The sequence below is a fragment of the Nothoprocta perdicaria genome, unplaced genomic scaffold (genome assembly GCF_003342845.1).
Source record: "Nothoprocta perdicaria isolate Ctin4 unplaced genomic scaffold, notPer1 scaffold_47, whole genome shotgun sequence".
Lineage (NCBI taxonomy): Eukaryota > Metazoa > Chordata > Aves > Tinamiformes > Tinamidae > Nothoprocta > Nothoprocta perdicaria.
This window is the reverse complement of record NW_020455721.1, coordinates 1884865-1912439: the sequence shown is the minus strand read 5'-3', so window position 1 is coordinate 1912439 and position 27575 is coordinate 1884865. Positions and strand designations below refer to the sequence as shown.

At 45.2% G+C, this 27575-nt stretch overlaps 1 protein-coding gene across 2 annotated transcripts in view; it reads left to right on the top strand.

Moving 5' to 3' along the window:
• Positions 1-27575, top strand: part of JARID2 (jumonji and AT-rich interaction domain containing 2) — a 191899-nt gene that overhangs the window by 71028 nt on the left and 93296 nt on the right. For both annotated transcript variants that reach the window (XM_026047069.1, XM_026047068.1), the window contains exon 2: positions 12840-12975. In XM_026047069.1, coding sequence (XP_025902854.1) covers positions 12840-12975 — 136 coding nt within the window. The remainder of the gene's footprint in view (positions 1-12839; positions 12976-27575) is intronic.

The following is a 27575-nucleotide window of genomic DNA, read 5'->3' as shown; positions in this document are numbered from 1 at the left end:
TTTTTTTTTTTTTTTTTTTTTTTTCCCCAGCTATCCAAGCCTGACTGTAGAAGCTAAATAAATACTGGAGAATCTAAATAAGATTACAGCATTACTTTGGTAACCTTTCTTGATTGAGTGGGCAGTGGATCTATCCATAATGTAAAGCACTTAATGTATCAAAGCAAGCAAGCTACTAGTTCACCACTCAAGAGTTCAATTCCGGGATAATAACATTTATTTATGGGGAATGAGAGTTGATTCTGCGAGGGCAAAGTAGATATTGTCACTCAAAGCACGGTCTTTTTATTAACCGCAAATCTGTATGGCTAAGTAATTGTTGTATTACTAACATTTCTGGAGTGGTAAGGAGAAAATGCAAGACAGTTGCCTGACAAAAACGCTGCTCATTTATCAGTGTTGGATTTGAGCTAGCAGGTTGCCCCAGTTGGGCTGAGTTTGCTGCATTTTAATAGGCATATGAGCTATATGCATGTGTGTGTGTGTATATATATGTGTGTGTGTATACACACACACACACACATAAAAATATATGTATATGCATATGAGCTATAAAAGACCTAAATGCAGAAACCTAAAACTTGAGACGTTGGAGCCCGTGTGCCAAGGGAAGCCCTGTTTTTCTTTGCATGTACATGAGTCTGTGTGTGTAAAGGTGGATGAAGGATTGTACAAAAGTGACGTTTGAGTTTTCTTGAATAAGTCAATGGACAAAAATAGGTGCTTTCTGCCCCATTATTATTATTATTATTATGGGAGGGGTCTTTCTGTGGAAGCAGGGACATGTTTCTCCAAAACATACATACATATTTAATGGAAGCCTAGCTTACTAGTAACAAATACAAAATGTTTGGATATACTTTTTCTTAGTATTGCACTGTTCATATTCAGGATTGAGGAAAAATTCTGGCTGTTTTTTCCATTTGTACTTTGTTTTTCCAATTTCCATAACGTTTTAAATTTAGCGAAGTTGTAAACCTGGTATGAGCTTAAGAGCTTGTTATGAAATAGGAAACAAGGGTATTTGTAAAAGGGAGAAGAGAAATCTTCCTCCTTCATGGCCATTTTTCTTAAGCCTGAAGTAAACACGAAGAAATCAAGAGAATTGCTATTAAGCAGCCTCCTCTGCTTTCCTAGCACGTACTGAACAGACAATTGATGGCGTATTTGCAGCTGGTGGGGCTGGTGAAAGGTAGCATGCAACTTCAGCTCTGTTGTCTTTCTTTTTTTCTTTCTCTTTAACATATGATTGTGCAAGTCTATCTGCATTTATTGGAGAGAAAATCTTCTGTATGTAAAATAAAAACTCTGCAATTTGGATTCAGTGTCAGTAAGCAGGCTATGGCACTACAGGGCTTTTTCAATACAGCGGGTTCTTTAGACACCCAGATTTCTCAATGAGGATGTGGTGATCAGCTCGGTACCAACTGTTAATTGGAGCCCCATAATTCTCCTTTTTTGCTTTTTATTTACTTCTTTGTTTTGAGTGGAGGCTACTGATGACCTGTTTCTTAATGGATGCCTAATATAAAAACTATTTCAATTTTTTTTTTTTAGAAGTTTTTCCCCAATAAGATGCTTTGTTTGCGAGTTACAATGGCACTCTGCATTTCCTGCTCTTGACATCCTGATGGTGCTTTACAGAGAGAACATCAGCTGCTTGTGTGAGCAGCTTCTCACCGTGCTGCTCTTGTAACGGAGCAGGGGGCGATAATCTGGCCCACTGGTCACCCTGTTAGTGCCACCCTGCACTTGTTAGCTAGTGCCACCCTTAGTGCCTTTGCTTTGCTGTGGAACGGGGGGGGGAATGAAGCGCTGCCTTTCCCTTACTATCCGTCTCTGCCCTCCATTGTGGATCAGGATCCACAGAATGCGTGGATTGGGCCCAGATTAGAGTCTAGAAGCTGCTTGTCCTCTGGGGCTGTTTGCGTTGCCTGCGGGCATCCTAACACCCTGGGAATGCTTCAAAACACTGGTAAAATAGTCCAGTGTGTGTGGGGCCCGAGTGGGCAACTCAGGCTTCCAAAACTATAAGCAGAGACAAGACTCTCTATTTGGAGTAATTAGCAAAATTACTGCATTTTGCCATTAATGAAGCAAAAGTGATGAGATGTTTTTAAGATCAAGGTGCTTTTTCTCCGTGTTTTTTCCCATGACTGTTAGTGCCTCGTTAAAAGGGCTTCTGCGAGATTGATGTTAGCTCTTTGCCGGTCTGTCTGTGGTTTAGTTTAGACACGTACCGGAGAAGAAAACTGGCATTGCTCTTTCCTGACATGTACTATTTGAATGGAGCTGGTGTAAATTTAGTCAGTTCACTTTGTTGAATATCGAGAGCAGTGTGATATGTAAATAAAGCTTTATCACACGAGATAGATTTAAAAATTCTACAGTTGGTGAGGAAGCGCTAGCAGTATAATATAGTACAAATATTTACACAGTAACTTCTAAGTCTTCAATAAGTGCTTAATATTTGAAATCTGTGTTGTGAAAACAGTGGCTGATGAAGCTGTGGCTTTGCTGCTACATCTGTATGCCCAAACGTGGTGGCCGGGACACTAGCGTAGTGGGGAGGAGCGGGTCCCCCAGGTTGCAGGGGCATTTTAGTAAGTCACGCCAGTGTTTTTTCCACGAGGATGCTGCCCAATCCACTCTCTGAGGCACGTTCAGCTCAATCCCCTCTATCCTGTGAAGCGCGGCTGCGCTCGGGGCTGCCGCGATCTCGCAGCGTGACTCAACACTGCCACGTGCCCGGGGCATCCGAGGCAGTTTCGGTAGCCAAGCGGAGCTACCAAGTTCATGCCTGTCTGTGTCGGGGAGTGTCCGTGCTGCCAGCCTGCTGTCTTCCTTGCCTCCTCAGGGAGGCTGGGAAAGGGAATACAAAGGGAAGGGGACTCCCTAAGGAAAGATGGTTGGTGCCCCACAGAGTCGCGAGTCTCTCTGCTTGTTTGGCTGGGGAGGGAGGCGGGTGTGGAAGGAGATGCGCTCCCTGGGTGGGTGTTTCTGAGCTCCCTGGGTGGGTGTTTCTGCCTTGCCCACCCTTCGCAACACTCAGCCCCTCTGTGCAGGATTACTCACGAGTGAACTCACAAACCAGTAAAATCGATGAAGGGCACATGGAAACAAACGCAGCTCTTAAACTTGCCTGGGTGCTTCTTGGCTGCCATCTCCTTTCTCCCTGGACTGTAAAAGCGGATACCATGTCCTGCTGGTTTCTTTTCCACCCTGTTCCGACTGCCTCGTTTTCCCTGCTGCAAATGCCAAGCAGAGCCAAAGCCAGGGAGTGCTCTGATGTGCGCTTCAAGCGGAGAGTGAGAGCAGGTTTGCTGTCGGTGGGGTGGGCAGGGTCTCCTCTGCAAGTCACAGGCTTGATTGCAGCAATAGAGCTCTCACTTTACTGCAGTGTTGCCTGATGCTCTGCTGAGCAGGATTTGGGCCGTTCCTGGGATGTTTCAGACTTCTAATGATAATCTCTGCCCTGCCTGGATCCCAGTGAGCATTTCCTTTTATTGAGCTATATCTTCTCGCAGAGAAGCTAACAGGCTGCTTCCATCTAGTCACAGTCTTTTCCCGGGGAACTGGGGGGCCGATGGGGCTGCTTGAAGAGGAATCCCTGCCTGAATTATCAAATGCCACCTCTTTTCTCCTGCGGGACCATGCTGAAAGCTGCTACGTGATGCCAGTGAAGGGACAGACTCCCACAGTGTGAATGGACTCCACAGTGAATGTAGGGAGGAAGGGGCCAAGCTCTTTTCAGTGGTGACCAGTGACAGGACAAGGGGTAAGGAGTACAAGTTGAAACACAGGCAGTTCCATCTCCATGTGAGGAGGAACTTCTTCACTGTGAGGGTGCCAGAGCCCTGGCACAGGCTGCCCAGGGAGGCAGTGGAGTCTCCTTCTCTGGAGATCTTCCAAACCCGCCTGGATAGCACCGTGTGCCCGGTGCTCTGGGTGTCCCTGCTGGAGCAGGGGGGTTGGACTGGATGATCTCTAGAGGTCCCTTCCAACCTCAACCACCCTGTGATTCTGTGAATGGGTCACGGACCACGGTGCAGCTGTGACGCAGACCCGGCCCAGTGACACCACCAGGGCCATTGCAGTGACCTTAAGTGATGCAAACGGAGAAGAGTTGAGACACGCCTGGGGGTGATGCAAGTCTAACACCGCTCCTGATGTTTTTGCAAGGCTAAGAGCAAATAATCTGGAAATGAGCTGGCAGTTTTATGATTGGGTTTTACAAGCTTTTATGATGTTTATAATCTGACATTGAACTCATAGTTTAAGAGGTGAAAGGTTTAAAGGAGCACAGTAGCAAAGGCATACCAGTAAATTTTGGCTGAGTTTGGTAATGTGCATCCTAGACATGCCTTACTGGTGTGCTAGGCTCGCTGCTCAACTATGGGGGTGCCTATTCCCTGAGGCAAATGGACTTTGTCCCCCCTTACGTGATAAATATGGGAAAGAGTTCAACTGAACTCTACTAGAGGAAAAAATGTAGGGGGCGAAGACAGCGGACTCCTGTAGTGCAACTGCCTCATCTCAACATGCAGCCTTCTATAAATCCCACTCACAAAAAAGAGAATGCTGTGCATTGCCCACTTTTTTTTCTTTCTGATACCAGTAAAGATCTAAATTCCCATGTAATCTTAAAGCCTGCATTCTTAAATGATGGCCTTTTCTTCCCGTCTTTGGGAGAAAACAATCAATTTTTGTCTGCTCTGTGTCATCAAACTCTGCCCTCAGTTCTTTTGATGGGTGTTTGCTTCAAAGCTCTTTCCTGAAGAAGGACAACTAATGTCTCTTGCTTGCCTCTCGCCCCCAAATGTGTAGCATAATCCTGCTCTTAACCTGGCTGCTTCTGCTTTCACGTGTTGTATCCTGCCCTCTTTTTGTGTGGCTCGGGGAGCAGCAGGTTTATCGCTGGTTTAATACTGGGCTTTTTGAATTTTCTGTTGCATGCTGTAGTGCTGCTTAGATTCATGGTGTTGCGCTCTTGGTTGCTGCAGGAGACATAAACAAGCCTGTTAAAAGACTCGTTTTGCGTGCAGATTTCTGTGGGGGTGACTGGCAGCCTCCAGCCCCAAAATAGATCTAACGGGGAACGGAAGGGCTCGAAACCTCGAGAATTTAATTTGATCTTCCTTACTGCCTTAAATATCGGGCCCAAGCGAGGATCTCTGTAACAGCACAGAAGGTGGCCATGCTGGTGCGCAACAGCAACAGAACAAGGTCCAGACCTGCTGTCAGGGAGACGAGTCTTTGGAGAGTGGGATGTGCGGGAAACTGGAGCCCCTGCAGAGGGGAATGTGGATCTGGCAGCGGGCTCAGAGGTTGTTCGGGAGAATATAGAACATGTGTCACTTGCGAGTCGAGTTTTTGTCTTATTCTAGCTTTGCAAGAGGAGATAAAGAAGCTGTGAAGTCATTAGTGGGTGTTTCTTCTTCCCTCTTTTTTTTTTTTCCTTTTTATTCTTTTTTCCGACTTGGAATGTGGTGGTGCATTTTTCAGTTGGGGCAGTGTGAAGGTAACAATGATTTGGCTTTGGCGTGCCCGAACAGCTGCAGGATTCATTGGAGCTTAGAAGCTTGTGAGTTATAGCTGCGATGCCATTTACAGCTTTTATGGAAGAGCTCTTAAATTTGTGAAATGTGTTACTTTTTGAAGTGCGTTAGATTTGTAAACCGAATTCGCTAAAATTCTCTCTGAGGGGGGAAAAAAAGCTTTGAAAATCCCCTTCTCCCCGCTAAAATACGGGGCACTTAATGGGAGGGAGAGGCAAATCCCTTAAACTGCGTGATAGAACACAGAGATGGATTTCGAAGTGCTAAAATGTCAATTAGTGCACTTAAAAGCTTAATACTCTTTGATGTGCTTCTAATAACTCGAGTAAAGTTTGAATGTTGCCCTCGATTGGGGAAGAGTAGAGGGGAGAGGGAGCTGAACCCAAAGCAAAGCGCAGAGCACCGACTCATTTTTTTTCCTGCTGCTGAAATACCGTCGTTTGGGTAGTAGTTGGGCATTCAAATGCCTTCAGTTCTATGCCTGAAGCAGGAGCCTGGGAAAACTTCTGACTGTAGGTTTCCTTTGATTATAGAGCCAACCTTCCTGCAGAAAATTCGCCGATATGACTGAGGTGATCCGAAAGCACCTTGAGCTTAACACTAGAAAAAGCCTGCTCGTGTGTCCTCTTAAATTGGCTTAGTTTAGCTTGCTGCTCCCAGCTTTAGAGGATATTCTGCCAGGTAGGGATGGAAGCAAGGATAAAAGGTGTCTGATAAAGTCCTGCTTTCTGAGTAGTCAATTGAGGAAAAGCAATATATTGTCCATGTAATGTGGTGTCAGAATCCCAAGAGCCTGTATCAGTCAGACTGTTTTTTAATTTATTTATTTTTTCTCCCAAATCTCACATGGCAAAATTGCTTCAGGTCAGTTGGGCAGATGAGACCTCAGTCTCCTAAGAGAGACTTTCTAGCACTAGGTTTATCTCTGTCCCTGCCCCTGGGCACAAGGGTTGGTAGAGAGAGGGGACCACGCTCTCCGTTGCCGGTTGATGGACACCCCTCAGACAGCATGGGGTGACAAAAATTAAAATCTCCTTTGAAGTTGGTACCCCTTTGGATAGCAGGAAGACAGGTTGATAACCTGCTGTGTGTGTCTTTATTTTTTTCCCTACTGCTGTGGCATTACTTTAGCACATACAAATGGGTGAATCGGGCATGGTGTCTGTGGGTGAAAAGCATCTCTAGGTAATGAGCAATATATGGAAGCTTGGATTAGCCATATGGAAGTTTACATCTATAGGTCTTAATGTCAGGTCTCTAAATTGCAAAACGCATTGGTTTTGATTGGACCTTGTCCACATAGTTGCATAATGGAACTTAAATGCCTTATAAAATTATGAGTTAGTAGAAATGGAACTAATTAGAAAAAATACGTTTAAATTGTAATTTTCTTGAACTGTTGTTTTCTGAGGATACCGAAGGTGCACTTGCTGGAGACTCTTTGGTTCCTGCTGGAGACAGTAAGGTCGTGTGAAAAGTGAAACTTCTAAATTCTGTGCAGCGATTTCGAACGAGGAACGCGAAGGACTTTTGGAGCTGGCTGCTGTTACGCGCTTCTCCCTCTGTCTCTCTTTAATAAGCTACTTTTATGTTCAAATTAATACCAGGCCTTTGAAAAGAAAACCCTGCTGTGGTTCTCGGTCTTCTGCAGAGTGATCAGAATTGTCAGATCAACAGCTGCAGGAGACTTTTACCTTTGTGTTTAATGGCTCGTACTGCTCTGTTCTTGGGCTGTAGCGTTTAACCATAAAAGTGCAGGGCTGGGGATGTCACCGTGCATGTGGCTGCCTTGACTACTGCCTCAGATGTCTGACATGCCAAGGCTCAAAGCGCTGATTTGGCAGCTGCCCAGCGCCTTTTTATAAAGGCTCAGTTGGTGGCCAGAAACCCAGGCTGTCAGAGCTGCGTTATGTAATAAATTGTTTCTCGGCAGAAGTTTCTCATCCAATTTCAGCTGGAGTTTGCAGGAGGCTGTAATCAAAGATAAGTCTGCATTAGTTCATGGCACTTAGATGAAGTTAGGACTCAAGTGAGAGTGTCTGTTTCCCCCCAAATCAGGCATAGTTTTTTTTTTTTAGAAATGATTTAGACCTGTCCACCTACATGAGAAATGATGCTTGAATTATGGATTTTGGTCTCGAAGCAGGAGGCACCTACTTTTATAGGCGCACACCCTCTTAGTGATCATTCCACTTGCATATGAGGAGACATTCCCCTTTGCAGAAAACATGTCAAAAAAGGGACGTGTTCATCGATTCAAAGCATGAACCGACTTAGAGCCGTATTCAAGCAGAAGAGGCAACCTTGCCAGGCACTAGCTGCGCCTTCTCCCTTCCCGTGCAGCCCTCTCCATGCTCCCATCCAGCCAGCGCCGTGGGAGCTGCTCCATCCCAAAACAACTCTTCTTTTCCCCTTGTCTTGGTGCGAGACGGTTTTCTTGCAGTTTCTGTAGCCGAGCGGGTCCGAGGGCTGACGTTGGCGCCAGGCCTGGGGGCAGCTCGTCCCCCGTGGTCGCCGGAGGGGAATTTGCTTAAGCTGATTAGGAAAACTGCTCCCCGAGCCTGAATATTATCTGCTGCCGTCACGGCTTTTCCTCGCCGCGCTCCGCCACCCTGGGCCCTTTGTGGCTTCTTGTGCACGCTGCCAGTTCCCATTAGCGCGCCAATCTCCTGCGTTCGGGATGTAAAATGATTGATTAGCTCCTAAGCATGGCTTAAGAAAGTCACGGCTTGGGAGTAGCTGCTGTTGGGGGGGGGAGGGGGGCTGATGCAAGCCGGAATTCTGCTGCAAATTGATAAATGAGGGAACCTTCGGCCCCGTTTTAGTCTGAATTTGTTTGGGTTTAGCATTTCTTCAAGTGTTTATCTTGGCAGCCCAACAAGGGAAGCAGTTGATATCTTGTAGGCTTTCACTAGTTTCGTATTGAGTACTGCTTTTCTAGACGTGCAGAAACAGCCAAGGTCTCTGAGTTTATGTAAAAGAGGCATTTAGCCTGGGGAGTCGCTGTTTTTAAGAGGATTTTATGTCTTAGGGCTAAGATGCTAAAGTAAGGATTTTTTTTTTTTTTAATGCCTCAATTCTGAGAACCTTCTATTCTGAGGCATTTCTTAGTCACTTGTATTTGGGTAGGAAATTTCAACCGTAATGTATCCTTGCATGGGCAGGTTGGAGCTCACCAGGCTCCAAACTGCCTTGGGCTCACTAACCCGAGTAGAGCAGCGCTCTCCCATGCAGCTCTTGGGAGAACTGAGCCTGAAAGAAGGAAGTTCAATTCCAGATGTAGCAGGAGGCTGGGAACTGACTCTGACTGACTTGTAGGAGAAGTGCAAAAGCAGGAAGAAGAGGTATTTTCATTTTCCCTCACGTTGTATCTGCCATATCAACATAAAAGCTGCTGGGCAAGATCTATAGCCTAACGCAAGATTTTTGGAAATATTTTCTGGGAGTACTAGGGAAAAATCACTATAGTTATCAAATGCACTTGATGTCGTAGCAGCACTATTAATAAAGAAAAAAAACTCCTTTCCTTGTATTAGTTAGCACATTTATAAAACATGACCTATTTTCCTAAACCAGAGAGAACAGATTATGTTTTCCAGAAGGCATGAGTCGCTATAATGTCAAATCTCCAAGCCGTATCAATCTTCATCAACTTGAGCCATTCACAAGGCTTTTTTTGGTGTTCCCCCCCCCCCCCCCCCTTTTTTTTTTTCTCACCACTATATTACAAGCAGCTTGTTCCAAATGAAACTGCCACATCCTCTCTGGATAGTTAAACTTGATTAAAAAGTTAAATATTAAATAAGTGCAAATTTTATTGTGAGAAGGGAGTGGCGAGACCTTGATGCTAGGCAGAAGACATGCAAAATACCACTTTGGATGTGGAGAGGTCTGCATAAGAGCGTGCTCGGTTGTAAGAAGTCCAAAATGGTCTTTTATTTGTGGAGCTTCGCTTGCGTATTTCAGAGTCTCGTTTCAAGTCATTTCACTGAAAGTTCAAACTATTGCTGGGAGTTTCTGCTGAGAACCAACCGTTGGCGCAGCTTGATCGTGCCACCGCCCGCTCTCCTGCAAGTTAGGCAGGCCTGGGGCTGCACCTACAGGCTGTAGGGGCTTTGCCTCTGCGGGTGTGACGTGTGCTCAGGGCCATCAACAGGCCAGTGGCACTTTGTAGCACAGCAGAGCCCCTGGCTAATGCATTTGGGGAACGCGTGTGTTTATATCATAGCAGCACTTGGCGTTTTCTTAGGAGCTTCCCGTGCCTTTCCCGCAAGGAAGCAGCCTTTGCGAAGGAGCGAGCGGGTGTCTCCTGCCTAGCGGGGGCGAGCGTGCCCGCCACTGCGCCCAGCTCCCAGCGCGTGCTTCCTGCGGCTGCCTCTCTCCTTCCCAGCGCTGCCTTGCCTTTTTAGGGAAAGCAGGTAGAGCTGCTTTCCGCTGATAACGCGCAGCCAAAAGGCAGGCGCTGTTGCGGGTCTCCAGTTTTGTAAACATGCATTTCCATTTTGGTTCCGCAGCTGAGAAGTAATTCGGGCGAGCTTTGAAAATGTGTTGTCGGTTTTTCAGGCAAAAGGAGGGTTTTTGTTTTGTTGCTAGCTAAACACAGAGAGGGAAAAAAAAAAAAAGAAAAAACCCTTTGAAATAGTTTTCCTTCACAAATATCCTTGAGGAAAGGGAAGAAACTTGTGGTTTGTTTTTCACATTGCTTCAAAATGACCTTTTTATATCTGTAGGAAAGATTCTCTTGGGGCTCTTGAGCCATGAAAGCACGTTCATTTAGGGCAGTGGGTGCCCCAGTGATCTTAACTGAGCGTGGGTCTCGGCGCTGGGAAAAGGAAGAAGAGGGGGGTTGTGCTTTGCTGTTCTGCTTTCTGCAACCTGGCACGCAGAACGGGGTCAGGAGATGCGTGCTTGGGAAAGACCCAGCGAGCGAGCTGGAAGCCCGCCAGCCCCGCTGACTCATAACACACATGCTTGCAAGTATCTGGGTACCTTGCAAAGTCCTGGCTTTTCCAATAAAACAATCACCGCTGAAGTATTTACCCAAAGCAAAACAAATAGCCCCAAGCGCTGCCTGCGTCCTCCCTGGCTCCAGCTCCGCTTTACCTGGTGAGCTGTGACTGCTGTTTGCTCAAGGCGAGGCTGGGCCGGGCTGACGAGCGGCGTGGTTGCTCTGAGTGAACCTGAGATGTGAGTCGTGTGTCTCCGTGTGCCCATCGCTGCCGGAGCAACGATGCCGGAGCTCTCCGAGCAACCCGGGCCGGCAGCCGAAGTCACCTTGGCTCTCCTCGTGCTTGCAATGCAGCCTGCATTTTTAGCAGAAAAAAAACACAAAAGCCAGTGTGCTCAGTAGGTGGCCCTCGCTTTCCTGCCACTTGTGGATCTTTTGGGGATGCAGCGCGTGCTCCTGCTGTGGTGGAGGAGGAGTGCGGCTTGGGGTGGCTTTCCCACTTTGGGCCTAGTGTTTTAGAGGGAGAACACCTTTGCTTAACACAGCCTAGGAAAGGCAGCGTGTCTTGTGGCTGTAACATACAGTAACTGAGCGATATCTTGAAGGAGCCCAGTTTCCTTGAGGATTTAATGACCATTTTCCTCCGTACCTTCTAATGTAGCGTCGGAGGTGAGAGCTGAGGCCGGCGGATCCCGCTGCTGCTTCCTCGCGCCGCGTGCCGGCTGTGGGAGCGCGAGCGCCGCCGCTTTGGCCACCCGCGTGGAAATTAAGCAGGCTGCAACTTCCAGCAGTTACTGTCAGCCCTGCTTAGGGTGGAAGCCGCGCTGGCAGCAAAATGGCCAAAGTTGTTGTACAAACTCCTCATGACAAAATAACGGGGCTTCTTAGTCCTTTTAAAGTGCTTGCCACAAGATTTTTTTTCTTTTTCTTTTTTCCTTTTCCCCGTTGCTGCGGGTGGTGAGCTACAAAGTTTGCTTTCTTGGCGTGCAGCTCCTCGTGCTCCAGAGCTCCGCGGGCATAAGCGCAGCCTTGTTCAAAGCCTGGTAGATTGTCCCTAGCGCGAAGCGTGCAGCCCGCTGCCAAAACGAGAGCTGCTTTCAGAGCATTGGCTGCTTTGTGTTTTCTGTTTGCTTGGTTTTTTTTTTTTTTTCTTCTTTTTTGGCCAAGTAATTTGTCATACAGTTTGGGGGTGGAGGGGAAATGGTATTGATCAGAATCTGATCTACCAGTCCTAAATATCTCACTAGAGGAGCTAAGAAAAAGCTCTCAGTAGGTCACGCCAGGCTCTTTTCTGTATTCTTTCCTTTAAGTTAACTGTGGTGGTCGCTTCCTTTACATGCAGGAGAGCCTGGACTCGCCTCGTGGCGTGTGCCACCTTACGTGCCCCGAAACAAGGTCCACCTGGAAACATTAATCCTCTTGTTGGGCACAAGGTAGCCCTTGAGGAGTCCTAGGGCGGGAACACTCAAATAGCCAACTTGAAAACCCTGTGACAATACTGAAATCGGAGCTTATGAAAATATCATATTTAAAAAAAGCCAAGACCCACCTGATCTCTCTAATGTCTTTATGTCTGTTTGCCGACTTAATTTATTTGAATGCTAAAGGCTTTAGGGAAATGTTTTGCCAGGGAATTAATCTTTTAACTAAAGATAGTACTAAATGTGACACGCAGTTGGATGCCTTTTGACAACGTAGCATTTGTCTTCTAAAAATAAAAGTAGAAAACATAGGCCCTGTGGGCCAAATTCCACTTTACACTGAGATAAATTCAGAATAACTTCATTGTTATCAACTACATTGTAATGCTGAAATAAGTATAAATCACTAAAGCAGAGAACTGATAATGTAGCCTTATTATATAAATACACTAAGCCACGAGGCATAAACGCGAAGAAAAGTTGTTTCTCTGAACTTACCTCTTAATTTTATTCAACGGTCAATTAAATGTTTCTTTTTACTTTTTTTTTTTTTTTTTTGGCTCTTCTTAATTGCCTGGGAGAGCACTTCCTGCCTGTGATAAATTTCTCCATGAGGCAGAGGGATTCATTACAGGGATTTAAAAAATAACTTTCATTTCCTGCCTAGCACCTGGTATGGGGCTACTGCTATTAGCAGAGCAAGGGGATTAGAAGGCCTAACGGTCTGAGTTAATGCCTCTGTTTTGTGTTAACGTATGTTATTTTTAGGTTTAATTTTATTATATGGTGATTTTCTTTAGCTTCTTTGCTTTTCTGATCAAAAACAAATAGTTATGTGTTAAGCTTTTGGGTTTTGTCTCCTTTTTTAGCTGCATACAATTAATGATTCCTTTTCGCTCCCGTGTTTTTCAGGATGACAGTGATGGGATTCCATGGTCAGAGGAGAGGGTGGTACGGAAGGTCCTTTATTTATCTCTCAAGGAGTTCAAGAATGCACAGAAGAGGCAACATGGTGATGGCATTAACGGAAGTCTCAAGGCAGTGAATGGTAAGTGTCGTCTTTGGTACGACTGGAAGAATTCGGTCATTTTGACTGCAGTTCTGTAGCTGTAATGAGGAAGGAGGCCCTGTACCATCTGGCAAACACTGTGCCCCTTTCAGCTGCACAGAAGAAGAAGAGGTTGCATTTTAAGTGCTTAAAATGCCCCACTGAACAATCCCTGGTTTTGTTTCTAACAAGCCGTTGGAGATGGGAGATCAGGGTGCAAAGCAGGTGTCAGGAAAAAGGCTGGAGAGAGGTTGCCCTTCCACAGAAAATGAATGATCTGTCTAATATATCTGTTTCTTAGTGTACTAATATATTGACAGGGAAGGTGACAGCCATTTCAAAGGTGACTAATTGCTTGTAAATTTTATTGAAAATTGAGGTTGAATATCACCTCTCCTGTTGAAGTACAGTCAGACAGAATTTACCTGTTCTTTGGTATTTAGCTGCAAGAAACTGATTAACCAGGAGCTGTGTCTCCAGTGTAATCTAAACATATGCCATTGCCCAGAGATATGAAAGCATTAACAGACAAAAAGATTTGGGAGGCTTCAGGCAGGAAGACTGGCACACTAGATTTCTTGGTTCACCTGTTCAATGAGCAATAGTTTAAAAAATTTTAAAGCAGATACAGAAAAAATCTAGATGATACAGATCGGTAGGCTTTTCATTTTATTAATCTAGTGGCCGATTAGTGTGTTGCAGTTTCTTGCCCCTTCCCTGATAAACTTGCTTAAAATAGCAGTAGTGCTGCGAGAGGTAGAACAGAGTGTGTCTCAGATGTGCTCACTGACACAAGACCTTTCCTTAGAAAGGCTCCGTCATGCAATTGGAGCCCTGGGAGTGACGAGTAGCAGGATTCGGAGTTCTGGGCAGCCTTATGTTTTCCTTTTCATTCACAAGTTGCTTTTTTCTTTTTTATTTAATGGAGGTTTAGGGCAGCTCCTTTTAAGCGTGCGGGTATCTATAGATGTGCTAATGCATTAAGGCAGCAGCTGGGTGCTTATTTGGTACGTTATTCATGTTTACATGTAACTTGGATTTGTGACATGGTGAGTCAGGTTTTATGCATTTTTACTGAGCATTATTGCCAACAAGGCAAAATCCAGCAGCTTGGTTGGATGACTGTAGAGAGCCTGGTAAAGTTTCTGTATTGCATAAGCAGTTGCAGACTCTTTAATGTGATTAAAGACGACCGCAGACTTCAGAGTTCAGTAATAATATAAGATACTGATCTGAAAGGAGGGGGCATCGAGCTTTACCAGCGAGCCATTAAGAAGCTTGGAGGGTGTAAACAGAACAATTCTGGCTTTTTTCCTCCAGCCCTTCTGCCTCATTGATCTTCTGTCAAACACAGTTTCTCTTGGAAAGTTTCTTATTCCATTGTGGAGGTTTTGTTTAGACAAAGTTTAAAAAAAAAAAAAAAAAAAGTGTAGAGGTGTGAAGCACAGTAATTGTGCATTTAGGGGTCTTTGATGGTGTGCCAGGTTACAGGATGACTGAGGGGTTTCTGGTGTCTAGTTTCCCCAGCTTAGCTAAAAAGTGAGTGGCTGGGGAATGCTGTGTCAGTATAGGTACCAGACGTGGAATATGCCACAAGCTTCCCTTGGGAATAACGTGGCTCATGTCTTCAGAGCTTGCTGCTCTAATTCAGGGTTATATCATCCCATGCCTTTTTGCCTTCACAGAGATCGGTGACTAGGCTCGTGGTTCTTTTTGTTCTCACAAAGCATAGCAAATGGGAGCGGAATGATGCTGTGTGGTGACATTAAGCAAATCTATTGAGGCATGTTTTTTCGTTGCATCTTTTAGAAAAAAAACATAGCCATGTGTTTTAAAATCCACGGATCACTGTGGACTGAGGGGGAAAAAACAGATCATCGTAAATACTTACCAAGCTGTTTTGACCTGAGGAAACAGTAGTATTTCGAGGCTTAAAGCCACAATTTCATGCTGTTGGAGTGAAAAATGTTTGCTTGCATATGCAGTCCACAGGCAGTGTTTTGTGTGTGCTGCTCCAAAAGGTCTCATGCGCTTGAACACGGTAACAGTGGGCACCCACTGCTGTCTTGACAAGTGCTGGTCCCTGTAAAACTGGACTTCCCTTCAGGTGCCTGGCGTGAGTTCCAGTTAGTTGAGTGTGTGAAGGCGCGTGCGGCATGGGGGGTGTGCAGCACCGCTCTGGGGCTGTCCCTGGGGAGCTGGAGTCGTGGAGAAGGCGGCGCCTCCCGGCACGCAGCAAACACGGCCTCTTCCAGGCACGGGACGTTGGAGGCTCACAGGAGCTGAAGCTCTCCAAGCCCCTTGTATAACAGTGGATCAGTCTCACAGACCTCCAGGAGCTCAGAGGTCCCCAGGCTTTGTAGGGAAAGGGGATTGGTTTGTTCTTTAAAATTTGTTTATTTATTTATTTATTTGAACTGTTTTCTCCTTGTTTTAGAAGCACGACAGGCGTGCAGCCTGAGATTGTTTCCTTAGTAAGCAGTGCATTTTGACAAGGAGGGAAGGCAAAGCATGAAGTGGTACCGTGCAGCTGGTTTCTTTAGGAAGCTTTTATGGGCTTGAAATGGCTGAAGGTTGGGGGAACATGGTACAGAAATTGCTTTTCCCATTTTCTTTTAGTTACTGCTAAGCATATGAAGATTATAGCATTTAATAGCATTTAATAGCATTTAAACTGGTAAGGACAGTAGATAGTAGATAACAATTAGGCACCTGACACAGTAGTGCATTTTTTACTCTGGGTACATAAAGCAAGTTCAATTTAAATGTTAGGAAAAATAAACCCATCAACACCCTTTCCTGTTCTAAAGTTTCTGGAGGCCCTAAGGGACCCAGTGGTGATACAGAGACAGTTAACTGCAATACCTCACTGACTAATAAAGCTTTTTTTTTTTTTTAAGTAAAAATTAAAATGGGTATTAAGGATTATATACATACCTATCTCTAGCTGTATTTTGCTTTTAAAGATATATTATCCTGAAAACAAACCTTCCGTCTTCACTTTTTCACCAAATCCCTACAACTTAAACTTGATTTTGAATCAAGTACTATGTTTCTGTTTGGGGAAGATGATGAAAGTGGGTTTGTGTACATGCAGGTGCTCTTACTCTTCTGATTTTTATTAATTTTTTTAATACTTCCTCTTTACTTGCTAATTTTCACTTCTGTGTTTGGGCTCCTGGTTATTTTTCATCCTGGCTGATATTCTGTGCTCTCTTTTTAAAGGTATTATTATTATTATTATTTCCTGACCTGAAATATTTCAGAGAAAGCAGAGCAGATGTAGTTGTTCTGTCAGCGGATACGGTGCACGCGCGTTCCTGTCGACCCCAAATATTCACAGCCTGCAGAATGACCCACAACAGTGTGTCCTTGTTTGCCAGGCTCTCCCCTGACATAGGGGAATACAGACCAGAAGGGGATGCTCTGTAGGTTGTCAAAGAATCCTTTGTAGCCATGAAGAGGGACCTGGAGCCCTGATTATGGAAACAAGGTCACCCACGGGGACCTCTTTAGGGATTTAGATTACTGCAGCCTGTCATTTGCCTTAAAATTTTAAGAATAGGGATTGGTGTTTGGAGTTGTGATACCAATGTTGAGAAATCAGCATGTAAAGAGGAGAACTAATTCCCATGGGAAGTAGTTATTATGCAAAATGTGAGATAAGGCAGTGAAAAAAAGAGAGATAATTATTGCTTGCATTCTGTTTGTGAGTGTAAATTCAGTAGTCTCAAAAGAATAGTTAAATTTTAAATTCTGAGAAGTTTAAATGAGAAGTTTGTGCTAAAGCAATGTTACAATATACCAAAGAAGAAAATTTTACTTGTTTGTCGAGCTGGTCAGTAATGAAGAAATGGCAAATTAGGCCCTAGACTTCTTGGGATGTCTGTGTGGCCTTGGGGGGGCTATGGTTTGTCCCAGAAAGATGTTATGGCAGTGCCCTGTGCTAGGTGGCTTCAGCCTGTGGCAAACACCATCTAGCTGGCAAATCTGAATGCATGGGAGGGAATATATTGCTTCAGGTAGACGTTAGAATGTGTATGCCTTCAGTAAATGAAGGAATGAGTAAAAATACATGATTTCATAGCTCTGATTTCTTTTTGCCTTAAATCTGCCGTGGTCTGATCTGCTGTCTCGAATGTGCCGCTGCGCACCCAGGCTTTGCCTCCGTGCCTCCTTGTACAGACATGTAGCCTGACCCACAAAGGAGGCTTTAATTTTCAAAGGAGAGCATCCCTCTTCATTCATCACAGCGGCTCCCAGCTTCATCTGTTATTTCTGAAGGCTCCAATTAAGTACTGGAAATAAGCTTTATGCTCATATTTGTCTAGGGAGCTTTGCACTCCATCAGTGATGTGAAATTGCATTTGTTGACAGTAGGTAGTGTGTGTGTGTGTCTTAAGATTTAGTAGAATATTGTGAATGTGCAAAGGAACCTTGTCTGCATAAGTGGATGTTTCAAGTGCATTTACAGAATAAGAAATTCTTCTTTCGGCTTTGGGATAGTTTCCCTTTACATTCAGAGTGAACACTCTGTTTGCCTAGTGTTAAAATATGATTAAATATAATTGCTTGCAACTAAAAGATTTGGAAAATAAGCATTTAAGCAAACTTGTCATGGCACTCTTAACATCACTCTTACTTTGCTTACTGTCAAGTGAACTTAAAGATTAACAAATGAATAACAGGATGTTGGGGTTGGGCTCCACTGGGGAAAAAAAAATCCCAAACCTCTTTTCTTTTCTTTGTTTTTGCAGTAGAACTCAGAGCATGCCAGGGACTTGTTTGCTCATCAGTTGACACAGGTTCTTTCTGCCTTTTCCATCATCACCACTCAAAAAGGCTCTGCCAGCCCAATTATGCCTTCAGCCATTTCTACCCAATTCGGTTATGTCCAAATTGTGCTCCTGCCTTAAAGCAATCCCAATATTCGGCAGGACTGCGAGACAGTTGCCTCTTAAAGGACACGGATCATTGCTCTTCTTTGGAAGATGAGGTTGATATTTTTGTAAGTGGTGAAAGAATGACATTTTACCATTGTTTTTCTTAAAGCATCATTTTCTGGACTTCTGAAAAGAGCTACCATTGTCCCTGAGCACACAGGGCAGCTACTTTGGCTTGCTGAAGTGGCAGAACCAACCTGTATGTAGTTAAAAAACAAAAAAGCAGGTATAATTTCTTCTGCTTTAAAGAACTTTACAGGTTCATAAAGAAATTGGCAGAGCCGTTACAAATGAGCGAACGGGGTATCCCGATGGAAGCCTTTGGAGGAGGGAGCAGACCCAGTCCCTTTGATAGGAGCAAGCTGCTGGATTGGCACCCTCATCCTGTGGAAGCAGAGGCTCAGATGCTGCAAGGGACAGTGGTGCCAGAAACAGGAGCAAAACAAGAGGCAGTGTTTAAAAAAAAAAAAAAAAAAAAAAAAACAGGGAAAACCTTTGCAATTTTGGCTTTTGGATTTAAACATGAAGAAAACTCATGATGTCAAGGTGACATTCCTTGCACTGATTGTGCGTGAATTAAAAGTTTCTTTTAGGCCCCACGGGGGATGGCAGTGTTGCTCTCCAAGTGCAAGGTTTATTGTTTGTGCCCGCAGTACAGAGGGCACCCTTGGCTGTAGGCAGGCAAACTGCTTCATTCCACCTTCCACAGCAGTGAAGTTTCCAGCCTAAATCTGCACTTCTGGACTCTTTTTGGTTGGTGTATACAGCTAAAAGGAAGGTGGTATTTCCTCAAGTACTAAATCTGTAGAAGTCTGTATCAAGTTATGCATCACCTGTTGTACGTGTATCTCAGTTGACTGGAGAAGGATGTTTGACAGAAAGATGTAAATCCCTGGATGAGGAGTATTGGCTCTATCCTCTCTGTGGTGAGAGCCAGTGCTTGGGACGCAAACCCAGCCATGTGTTTTGCCAGCAAAAGCTTGGATTTGTCATTCCTTCCTTTTGGATGCCTGGATTTGTGCTGCAGTGTTAAAAGCCAGGGAGAGGCGCTGAGTGCTGCATCCTCGGGATGCTGCTGGGTTGGAGAGGGTCAAGTTGGGCATGAGGGAGAGCTTGGCTGGGGCTGGTTGTGCTCTCCAGCTCCTGAGCTGCCTTCGGAGGAGGAAAAGGATAAACTGGGGCTTATGGAGAAACCAAGTGTAAACAGGTGTGGTAAATTACAGGCTTCCATAATTTGTCTGGTGGATCATGCTAGGGAGAGGGATCGAAAATCCCTTCCTTGGAATATCGGCACAAAATGGAGGCGAATGCAGCAGTATAGTAACATGGTCAGAAAAAGAGAGCAGAAATGCTCTTGTGTTTAGGAATAACAGCTGTTGGAAGCTGTGGGCATGGGGAAGAGCAGGCTTGAGCTCTTTCTGTGCATCTGATGTCTGGTGACTACTAGACCTGGTTTATAGTTAGGCTTTTATTAAAATGTTCTAGTGGAGCCTAAAAGCTCCCAGGGTGGAATCTGCTGCTTTTCCTTTTCTCCAATATTCTTCTCGCTGCTGCGCTCTCGTCCGTGAGAAATGTGATTGGCAGAAGGAACCTCTGCGCTAAAGAACTAGCGCTTCCAGTTCGAAGGACAAATGGTGCGGGATGTTACCAGTAAAGCATCAGGGGAGAAAAAATAGACCTTGAGATAGCAGACACTGTTTTGTTAAGAAATCAGCAGTGCAATGGAAAATAAATGTCACTCACTAGTAAAAGCAGAAGGAAGTTTCAGCAATGCTTTAGACTGTTTAGTGCAGTTTGCCATAGGGAAGCAATAGAGCTGTGCTTAGTGAAGCTGGGTCCATGGTTGTCCATGCTTAGCTTGGAGTGAGTTTTGCTGGCACTTTGTGAAATGTTTCAGACTGTCAGAGGAGATTCTGTTTTCAGCCTCTTAAGTGTCTGTCTTGTCCTGTAACCCCCAGGCCGGATTTCCGCGGGATGGTGGGCATTTCAGAAAGTGCTTCCTGTTTGGAAGGGGGAGAATGGTTGGAGAATATCCCTCCAGCAGATTGTTTTTAAGGCCATTAGGCTGTGTTTAATCAGTGCAGATGTCATGTGTGCTGTAAACCTTATCATGTCAACACTGCCAGTAAAGTGGTCTTAAAAGGAAAAGTAGAGATTAGTGACAGATGGCTCTAACTACTGATGGGCACAGTAAACACAAGAGCAAAGCAAGAGCTGCCAAAGCACCTTATTGTTGACCTCAGATACCCTCCATTACCTGTATGGACCCTAGGCTTTGGCTTGTTGTGGCTTAGGCTTGTCAGTCAGCATGGATTTGAGGATCCTTTTAGTGACATGGAATAAACTGCTAATTCCCACAGATTGCTGTGGAGCACCTTGTGGGCGTTGTTGAACCCACCTTAGAAATTGTGATGTGAAAGGCTAAAGGATCAGTGGCAATGGAGCTCTCTGAGAATTAGCCAGCTCCACCTTGCACTCCATAGCAGCTTATGCAATTGCTCCCCATTCCTGATTAGCAGCTCCACAGTTTGAGTTGATTTTGGTGAGGATTTTGACTTATAATTTCCAATAAACTGCTCTGAATGGACCGCTGTCTTTTGACAGATGATCACAGTGAGAGATTGATCATGTAGTAGATGCTTTCCAGTGTGTGTAGGAGCTCCTTTTCCGTGGGAGAATATTTCTGGGAAATTGGCATGTGGCAAATTATGTATAATGAATGTGCCTGTTACTTTTTATCATTTTTGTCTGGCTAGCACAGATTTAGTGCAGGCAGTTAATGTCATGTCGTATCCAGAATTAGATGAAGTATGCCTTTTCCATCAGCTGTGCTTTATGTCCTTTATTTCCCATTGTAAATGAATTCAGTCCCATGAAGGGGATGTCCAATTGTTAACAGTACGTAACAACCCTTAATTTAGGGACCAGGGCACGAGGGCTACGAGCCCTGCAAGACTCTCTGAACCTGCCGTGGGGCTGCTGCTTCCAGTGCATCTAGAGGATTTGCCAGCACTAAAGGTAGTTGGATTTCTGGTAAAGGCTAAAAGATAGTTGCATTTCTGCTGTTCAGCCCCTGCTCTGCTTCCCTCCCAAGGCTGCTGGCGAGCGCGGCTGCCGCTGCGAGGTCTGCGTGATGCTTCAGCTCGGTGCACTAAGAGGCTAACTCGTTCCAGATAAGCCTCGAACCGTCAGCGCTCGCTTTTTACTTCGCTCAGAATTTCCTGTGCTTTGTTCTGCATCTGTTTACGAAGCAAAATACGTTATCTTTGCAAGCCCTCATCTTGTTTGCTTTATTCAAGCTATAGGCTAGAATTGCAGAAGGGAAGAGCTGGAAGGAGCCCAGCTGGAGCAATCTGCCTAGCAGCCCGCAGAGGGCCGGAGCTGGCAAACAGTGGAAGCCTCTTCATCTGACCCCTGTTATGATTTGAGAAGCCGGGAGATAAGCCACTTTTCTCACAAAGGAGTTGGCCTCCGCCAGCCATTCCAAGGAATGACTGAAGACCACAACAGCATTTAATTTAATTTTTTCCCCTTTTTGCTTGGCCACCGCTTAGCTTCAAGAGCAGTGAGCCTTTGAAATCCTTGAATCCAGCCTCTGCCTGCTCTCCGGGTGTGCGCGTGGGTGTACATTAGAGGTAAACTGCACCATGACGTGTTCTCTTCCACCTCAAAAGCAGGTGGTTCTTCCTCAGGCTGTGGTCCCTGCCCCTGCTGCTGTAAAAAGTGGGAGATTCCTGGGCAGCCGATGGAAGGTGCCCTGTTTACTGTGACTGCTAAGCACTGCAGTGCTTCGATGTCCCACTTACTTGTGGAGAGAGTCTGAAAGAAATTGAGAAGTGATAGGAAAAAAAAAATGGACAAAGAGAGTACAATATTTGCCTTTGGCCACTTTACATCTCAAGAGATTAGCAAAAATTGCCTTCAGGTGGAGGCTGTTAATAGCGGACCAAAGGTATCAGAACGTGCTTTGAATTCCAAATCTTCAGACTGCTTCCCACAGACAGACTTGCTGCCTGCTTCCCCCAAGCTGACTGAAGGCAGCTGTTCGTGCTGGACTGGGATCTGTGGCCAGGGAAAGCTTGTCACCTTCTATTTGGTAGATACCAATCCCCGAAGCTTTACCTCATCTCCTTGTCCTGCAAAGATGAACCTCAAATGCCAGCTTACGTTTGCCCAGAAATGGCCTTCCGTAATTGAAACGGACAAGGCTCTCCTGGATAAGGAGACACAGCCCATTTGCAGTGGTGGGTTTATATGCACTTTTCCATAGATTACAGATTACTTTTGCAAAGGGCAATGATGCCCTTGGATATTTCAGGTTTTCTCTCTCATTCTGGTTACTTGTTAGGCAAAAGCTCGTTGGTGCAGCCACGACTCTGGAGATGATGTTATTGATTATGGATGTGTCTTGTATTCTTATGCTGAACAGATGACTGATGTGGAAAGGAGTTTAAGATAATGCTTGCAAGCTTCATTATTGGATTTTGTGGGAAAGAGGGCTCTACAGTCCTTAGATTACCCTAGCATGATTGGATTGGGAGATGTGCAGGATTACCACCTGCCTGGGTCAAATAGAGAAAGGCTGAGCAAGTGTCTATTGAAAGTGTCTCTAATCATCTTGGACTCAGTGGGTGATAGTCTCATGAAAACTTTTTAACCAAATTTGCAGAGAAAATTAAGCCAAAGTACTGACTTTAAGAAAGATAGATTATCTTTTCAGTCTGTGCTCTGCCCCCCTCCTCTAAGGGAGGCAGGTTTTGTGTCGGTTCAGTCCGGTGGTACCGAATGAGTATTGGAAGGCTGCAGGTGTCATCCTATGGAAAACTCTGCTTGTGCCAGGCGGGGCCATGTAAGAATATGAGGAGCCAGTCTGCTAATGGATAGGACATCTCCACTAACTATGTTGAAAAGGCCACTTTCCCCTCTAGGAGTTTACAGCTTGATTGAGGGGGGTATCATTTTGACAAAGAAAATGGTTATGGCCATTGTGATTGAGACCTTAAAACAGAGTTTGTACCTCTATTTGTGAGATGATTTCTTTGTAGGAGCATGTAAGCATTAGAGAATTTAAACATACATGGTGCTTGACTTAGGTTTTTTTTTTTAGATTACTACTAGAAATAATCGTAAAGAGTAAACTGGAAGCTACTGGCACCTCTTTGATTAAAGAAATTCCCCTGATGCCTTTTTTTTTTCTTTTTTTAAAATTCATGCAAAGAATGTCTATATTTAAGACTAGACAAGCTTCAGTTTTACTGTGTGTACTAACCGGTGATGTGCAGCAGATGTTGCTGGACACGTTCAGGTCCATCTCTAAAAATAGAGCACATCAAACCTGTTCAGGTGAACAGTGAAGCGCGGCTTAATTTTGAATTGCAGAAGAACTGCTCCCAGTCCGACTCTGGCTGCATCTGCTGCTGCTGTCTGTGGTCAGGGATATTTATACTACTTGCTCTCTGTGAGATGCATTTTAGGATCTCCAATTCATGACTGCTTATGCATAATCCTCAGGATAAAAAGACAATTCTCAGATACTTTTGGGTTAATATTGAACAGCTAAGAGTATTCCCTTCTCTTTTTCCCTATGCTCTTTATTCTGTGTCTATATATTTTTTCCTCTCTTTTAATCATAATCAGGGAAATCTATATTTTCTTTTGTTTCTCTGTGTCATTTTCCTTTACTAGTACTTCTGTGGGTTTTTTTTTTTAATTTAACTTTTTTATTCTTTCTCCCCTATTTTCTCTGCTCCCTTTTGCCCTTTGAAGTAGGGCTTATTTCTGCATTTTGCTGTGTTGTGAGGAGCACTCCAGCCTTGCAGGCTCCGTGTTAAAGTAGCCTTGGAGATCACAGATTCCTTTTTTTGCCTCCTCCCACCAGCTCCTGGGCCATCCAGCCTAGCGTGAGAGCAGATTGGCCTTCGTATTTGGAGAAAAGATCTATAATAAGCATTGGGGACATGCTGGTGAAAAGCATCAGCATGGTATACCAGCTCAGTTGGAGAACTCGCTGTACATTAATTCTCTAACTTATAATTAGCTGTATTAAATTCCAATTTTCTGAAAGGAACCATTATCAAATAACGCTCTGTTTGAAATCTCAAAGAAACATAAGGAATGAAAGCTTAGTCCTCTTACGCTTTCATCTTTCAGAAGCAATCCCTATCTCAACATCTTGACCTACATTTTCCTTTTTACCCTCTCCAAGAGACATTGTGTGGATTTAATGTCTCAGAAGGGAGGTAAGGATTTTATGCCTGTATATGTGTTGACATAGAAAGTTTGGGGGAAAAACAATGAGGCCTTCATGTCCCCAGTGACTTTTTTTTTTTTTTAATTTGAAAATGTTTTCCATAATATCACTAAGGCAGACTTTGAGTTCAGTAAGAAGTAAAATCTAAGAAGTGCCCTCTGTTCCTTTTAAGTGGTCTGCTTTCATGTGCCAGCTTCTGCAAAGCCATTCCTGATTTTGCACACCAGTAAAAAGCCTGGCTCCCCTTCCTTCTCCTGTCCTGCTTGTTAGTTAGGAGCCAGCCATTTATTTTCTTTTCTAAGTTAAATGGAGGGCTTTCTTTTCCTTTCCTTGGCTATGTGCGTTTAGTGAAAGGTTTAGTAAAAGAGCTGATTCCTGCTCCCCGTGCCATTCCTTTTGCAAGGCAGTTGCCGCTTCCCCAGGCAGATCCGTTGCCCTCTGCCGCCTGAGAGCGGCTCTGTCACCGCTGCCCCCACCCATGATGGTGCCGTCGGTGCCATCCTTACCCCCTGCACAAGGCCACCCTTGCACACGTGGCATCCTCTCTTCCTCCCTGGAGGAGCACACACGTGTCCCCAGAGCAGGCTGCTCCCTGCCTTGGGACACGCGGGATTCCTCTGCCCTTGGTCCCGCACGGGTTTTTAGCACATGGAGTGCTAAGCATGTGCTAAACATTAATGCCATTGAGCAGCCTTTGTGACTGGAGTTTGGCTGCCTGGAGAGGGCTTGAAACGCAGTGGAGGGAACGTTCAGGCTCCAGAAAGACTTGCTTTGCCAGGGCTGTTTCAGTTTAGTGGCGGCATTTGGCTTTTTGTGGAGCACTGTGAATGTACGGAGGGATCCCAGGCTTCTTATTACTTTTTTTTTTTTTCCTTCAGTATTGTCATGTCTTCTTGAAATTGGTTTGTGCAGTTTTTCTTTAAATTTCAGTAATGTTCTTTTGGCCCTAAATTCTTTTCCTTTTTTTTTTTTTTTCCTCCCCTCTTTCTTTTATTCCTCCCCAATTGTTATAATATAATGGTGAACTTCAGGGCACTCGCAACCTCTTGAGTATATTTTGCAGGCTCATTTATTGTTTTGATCCTGCATTTCTATGCCGCTTCGCTGCAAGCACCCCCTTCTCCTCCCAATTGCTCTGTTATTGTGTTTAAAACAAGAAAAATCCAAAATGGTATCAGCATTTTGACTGAGTGCATGGGAGGAATATTCTCTGCAAAGAACCCTTCATGGTTTCTCAGTTTTAGGGAAAAAAAATTACTGCTGTTTAAGTAAATTTTAATCAGAAAGCTGGGATTTGGGCATCTCCATCGCTGTGTATTCTTGATCATGGAAGTGTCTCCAGACTGTTATTCCATGGTTGCTATTAAGTGAAGAAGCAGCTAATGCTGTTTCCCTTGTTTCCCTTTCCCCTTCTGATACCCTAAAACCTGAGCAAAAAAAGCTTTTCTTTGCTACCCACAGAATAATTCATGGCGCTGGAATGTCTTTAAATCCTTTGGGAGCTTATGTGGCGGGAAGTCTCCTTACCATTTCAGAAGGCCTTTCTCTAGCAGCATGTTTTCAGATGGCTGGCCTCCCACCCCAGCGCTCATCTGTTCCCCCTGTGGTTCATCCGTATGTGGCACAAAAGGGAGGTGAAGGAAAGGTTAAGCTGTTGGCCTCGAGAGCTGGAAACGGAGACAAAAATTGCCTGCCGTTTGAGGAGGCTTTCCTTAAAAGCAGCAACATCACTGACATCTTGCACGCTGACGCTTTGTAGAATTAATCTCAATGAGCTGTCCCCAAGTAAAATCAGAACAGGCCCCGTGTACTCCTTGGTCCTGGACAGAAGTTTATGTTTTCTGATGTTGCCGCCTTTAAGCTCGGCCTGATTCCACCTGTGCCTCTCTGCCGCGTGGCGCCTCGGCCCCAAGTGGCACCGCGGCACTGGAGCCAACCTGGGAGACGATTCCCCTGGCCCTACGTTAGGAATCACCGTATTCCTTGGAGGGGCATGCTCCAGGATCCACAGCTCGGAGGGCAGGCTCTTGATGAGCGCTGAAGCAGAGGCCGGCTGTGAGCGCTCCCCGCGCGCGCCTGGCGCCTCAGTTGGCCGGCCTGCGCTGGCTGCTGTGCTGCGCCCGACACCTCGGGAGCAGCCCTTGCTCTGCCTCTCTGCCCAAGCACCAAAGGCCCTTGTCTGACCTCCAGCTTGAAGTGAGAAAATGGAACTCACTCCCACCCCAAAGAAAGGAGAAGAAACTGCCTCCTCTGGGTAAGGGGGCAAATAGTTTCACAAGTGTTCATTTCACAGAAAAACATGAAAAATAGACACTTTTTTTAAACAATCATCTTTTGAAGAAAAATCTACTTACGACCACATTGCTGTTGCTATATATGTTCATATGATTTCCAGTATGAATGCATGTCACAGGGCCGGCGTGGTTGCTGATCCTGCGGGAAGGCACCGTGCAGGTTGCGCATCCAGGCCTCAAGAGCCGCAGGGATTAATTTCCAACCATGCACGGCCTGATCTTACTGCACTTATTTATATTTGAATCTGTGGATATTTAAGCGCTCTGAGCGCAGAACTCATCGTTCATACATTTAGGAAAAGGAGCGGCACAACGAGACAACGCTTCTCATCGGCAGCAGAGGTTGGCAGCTTGACTCCCACAGCTCCCTGATGGATGGCCCCAGCACCAGGGAGGGCACGCTGGATGCAGAGTTATTGAAAATGGGCAGTGAAAGTAATTAAAATAGTTCAATTCAAATATCCATCATGTGAGACTTGGGATTTTTGTAGAGCATCCAGCATTTGGCTCAGTTATTCTTTCCCAGGATTTATTTTTTCCCTCTCTTTCTGTGCTGGAAAGCTCAAAATGTGGCGAGTGAGCAGGGAGCTGAATCGGTATTTGCCTCTGTTGGCTGCGTGGGATGGTCAGCGTGGCTGCAGCAGGACGTGTGTGTCCTTGCACTAGGGAACATCTTGGTCGCTGCTATCGCGTTGGGAAAAACAGTTCTGCTGCCTGCCTGCCTGGAGGGCTGCCCGTGCTCTTGGCAAAAGCCACGATGGGCAAAGCCTCAGTGCCATGCATTGAAATTATCAGACAGGGCCACACAGTTAGGAGTATGCCAGTCAGTGCTCACCTTTCACGGCTTGTGTCTCACAGGGGCAGAATTGCAGATGGGCAATCAGAGAATAACCTCCCAAAAGCCTCTTCTTTTGCCCTTTTCCCCCCACTTAAGGAGCTTGAGTTCTCTGTCCCAGAGTCTAGACTTTTGCTGATGTTTCTAGGTAAAAACAGCTCGCCGCCTACGGCCAGAGTGGCCAGTGCCTACATAGCTTGGTGGTCCCACAGAAGGCAACCACAGAGGGGCCTGAGGGCAGTGCTGGGGCCTCCTCTGCAGCACTGAGGAGCCACCCA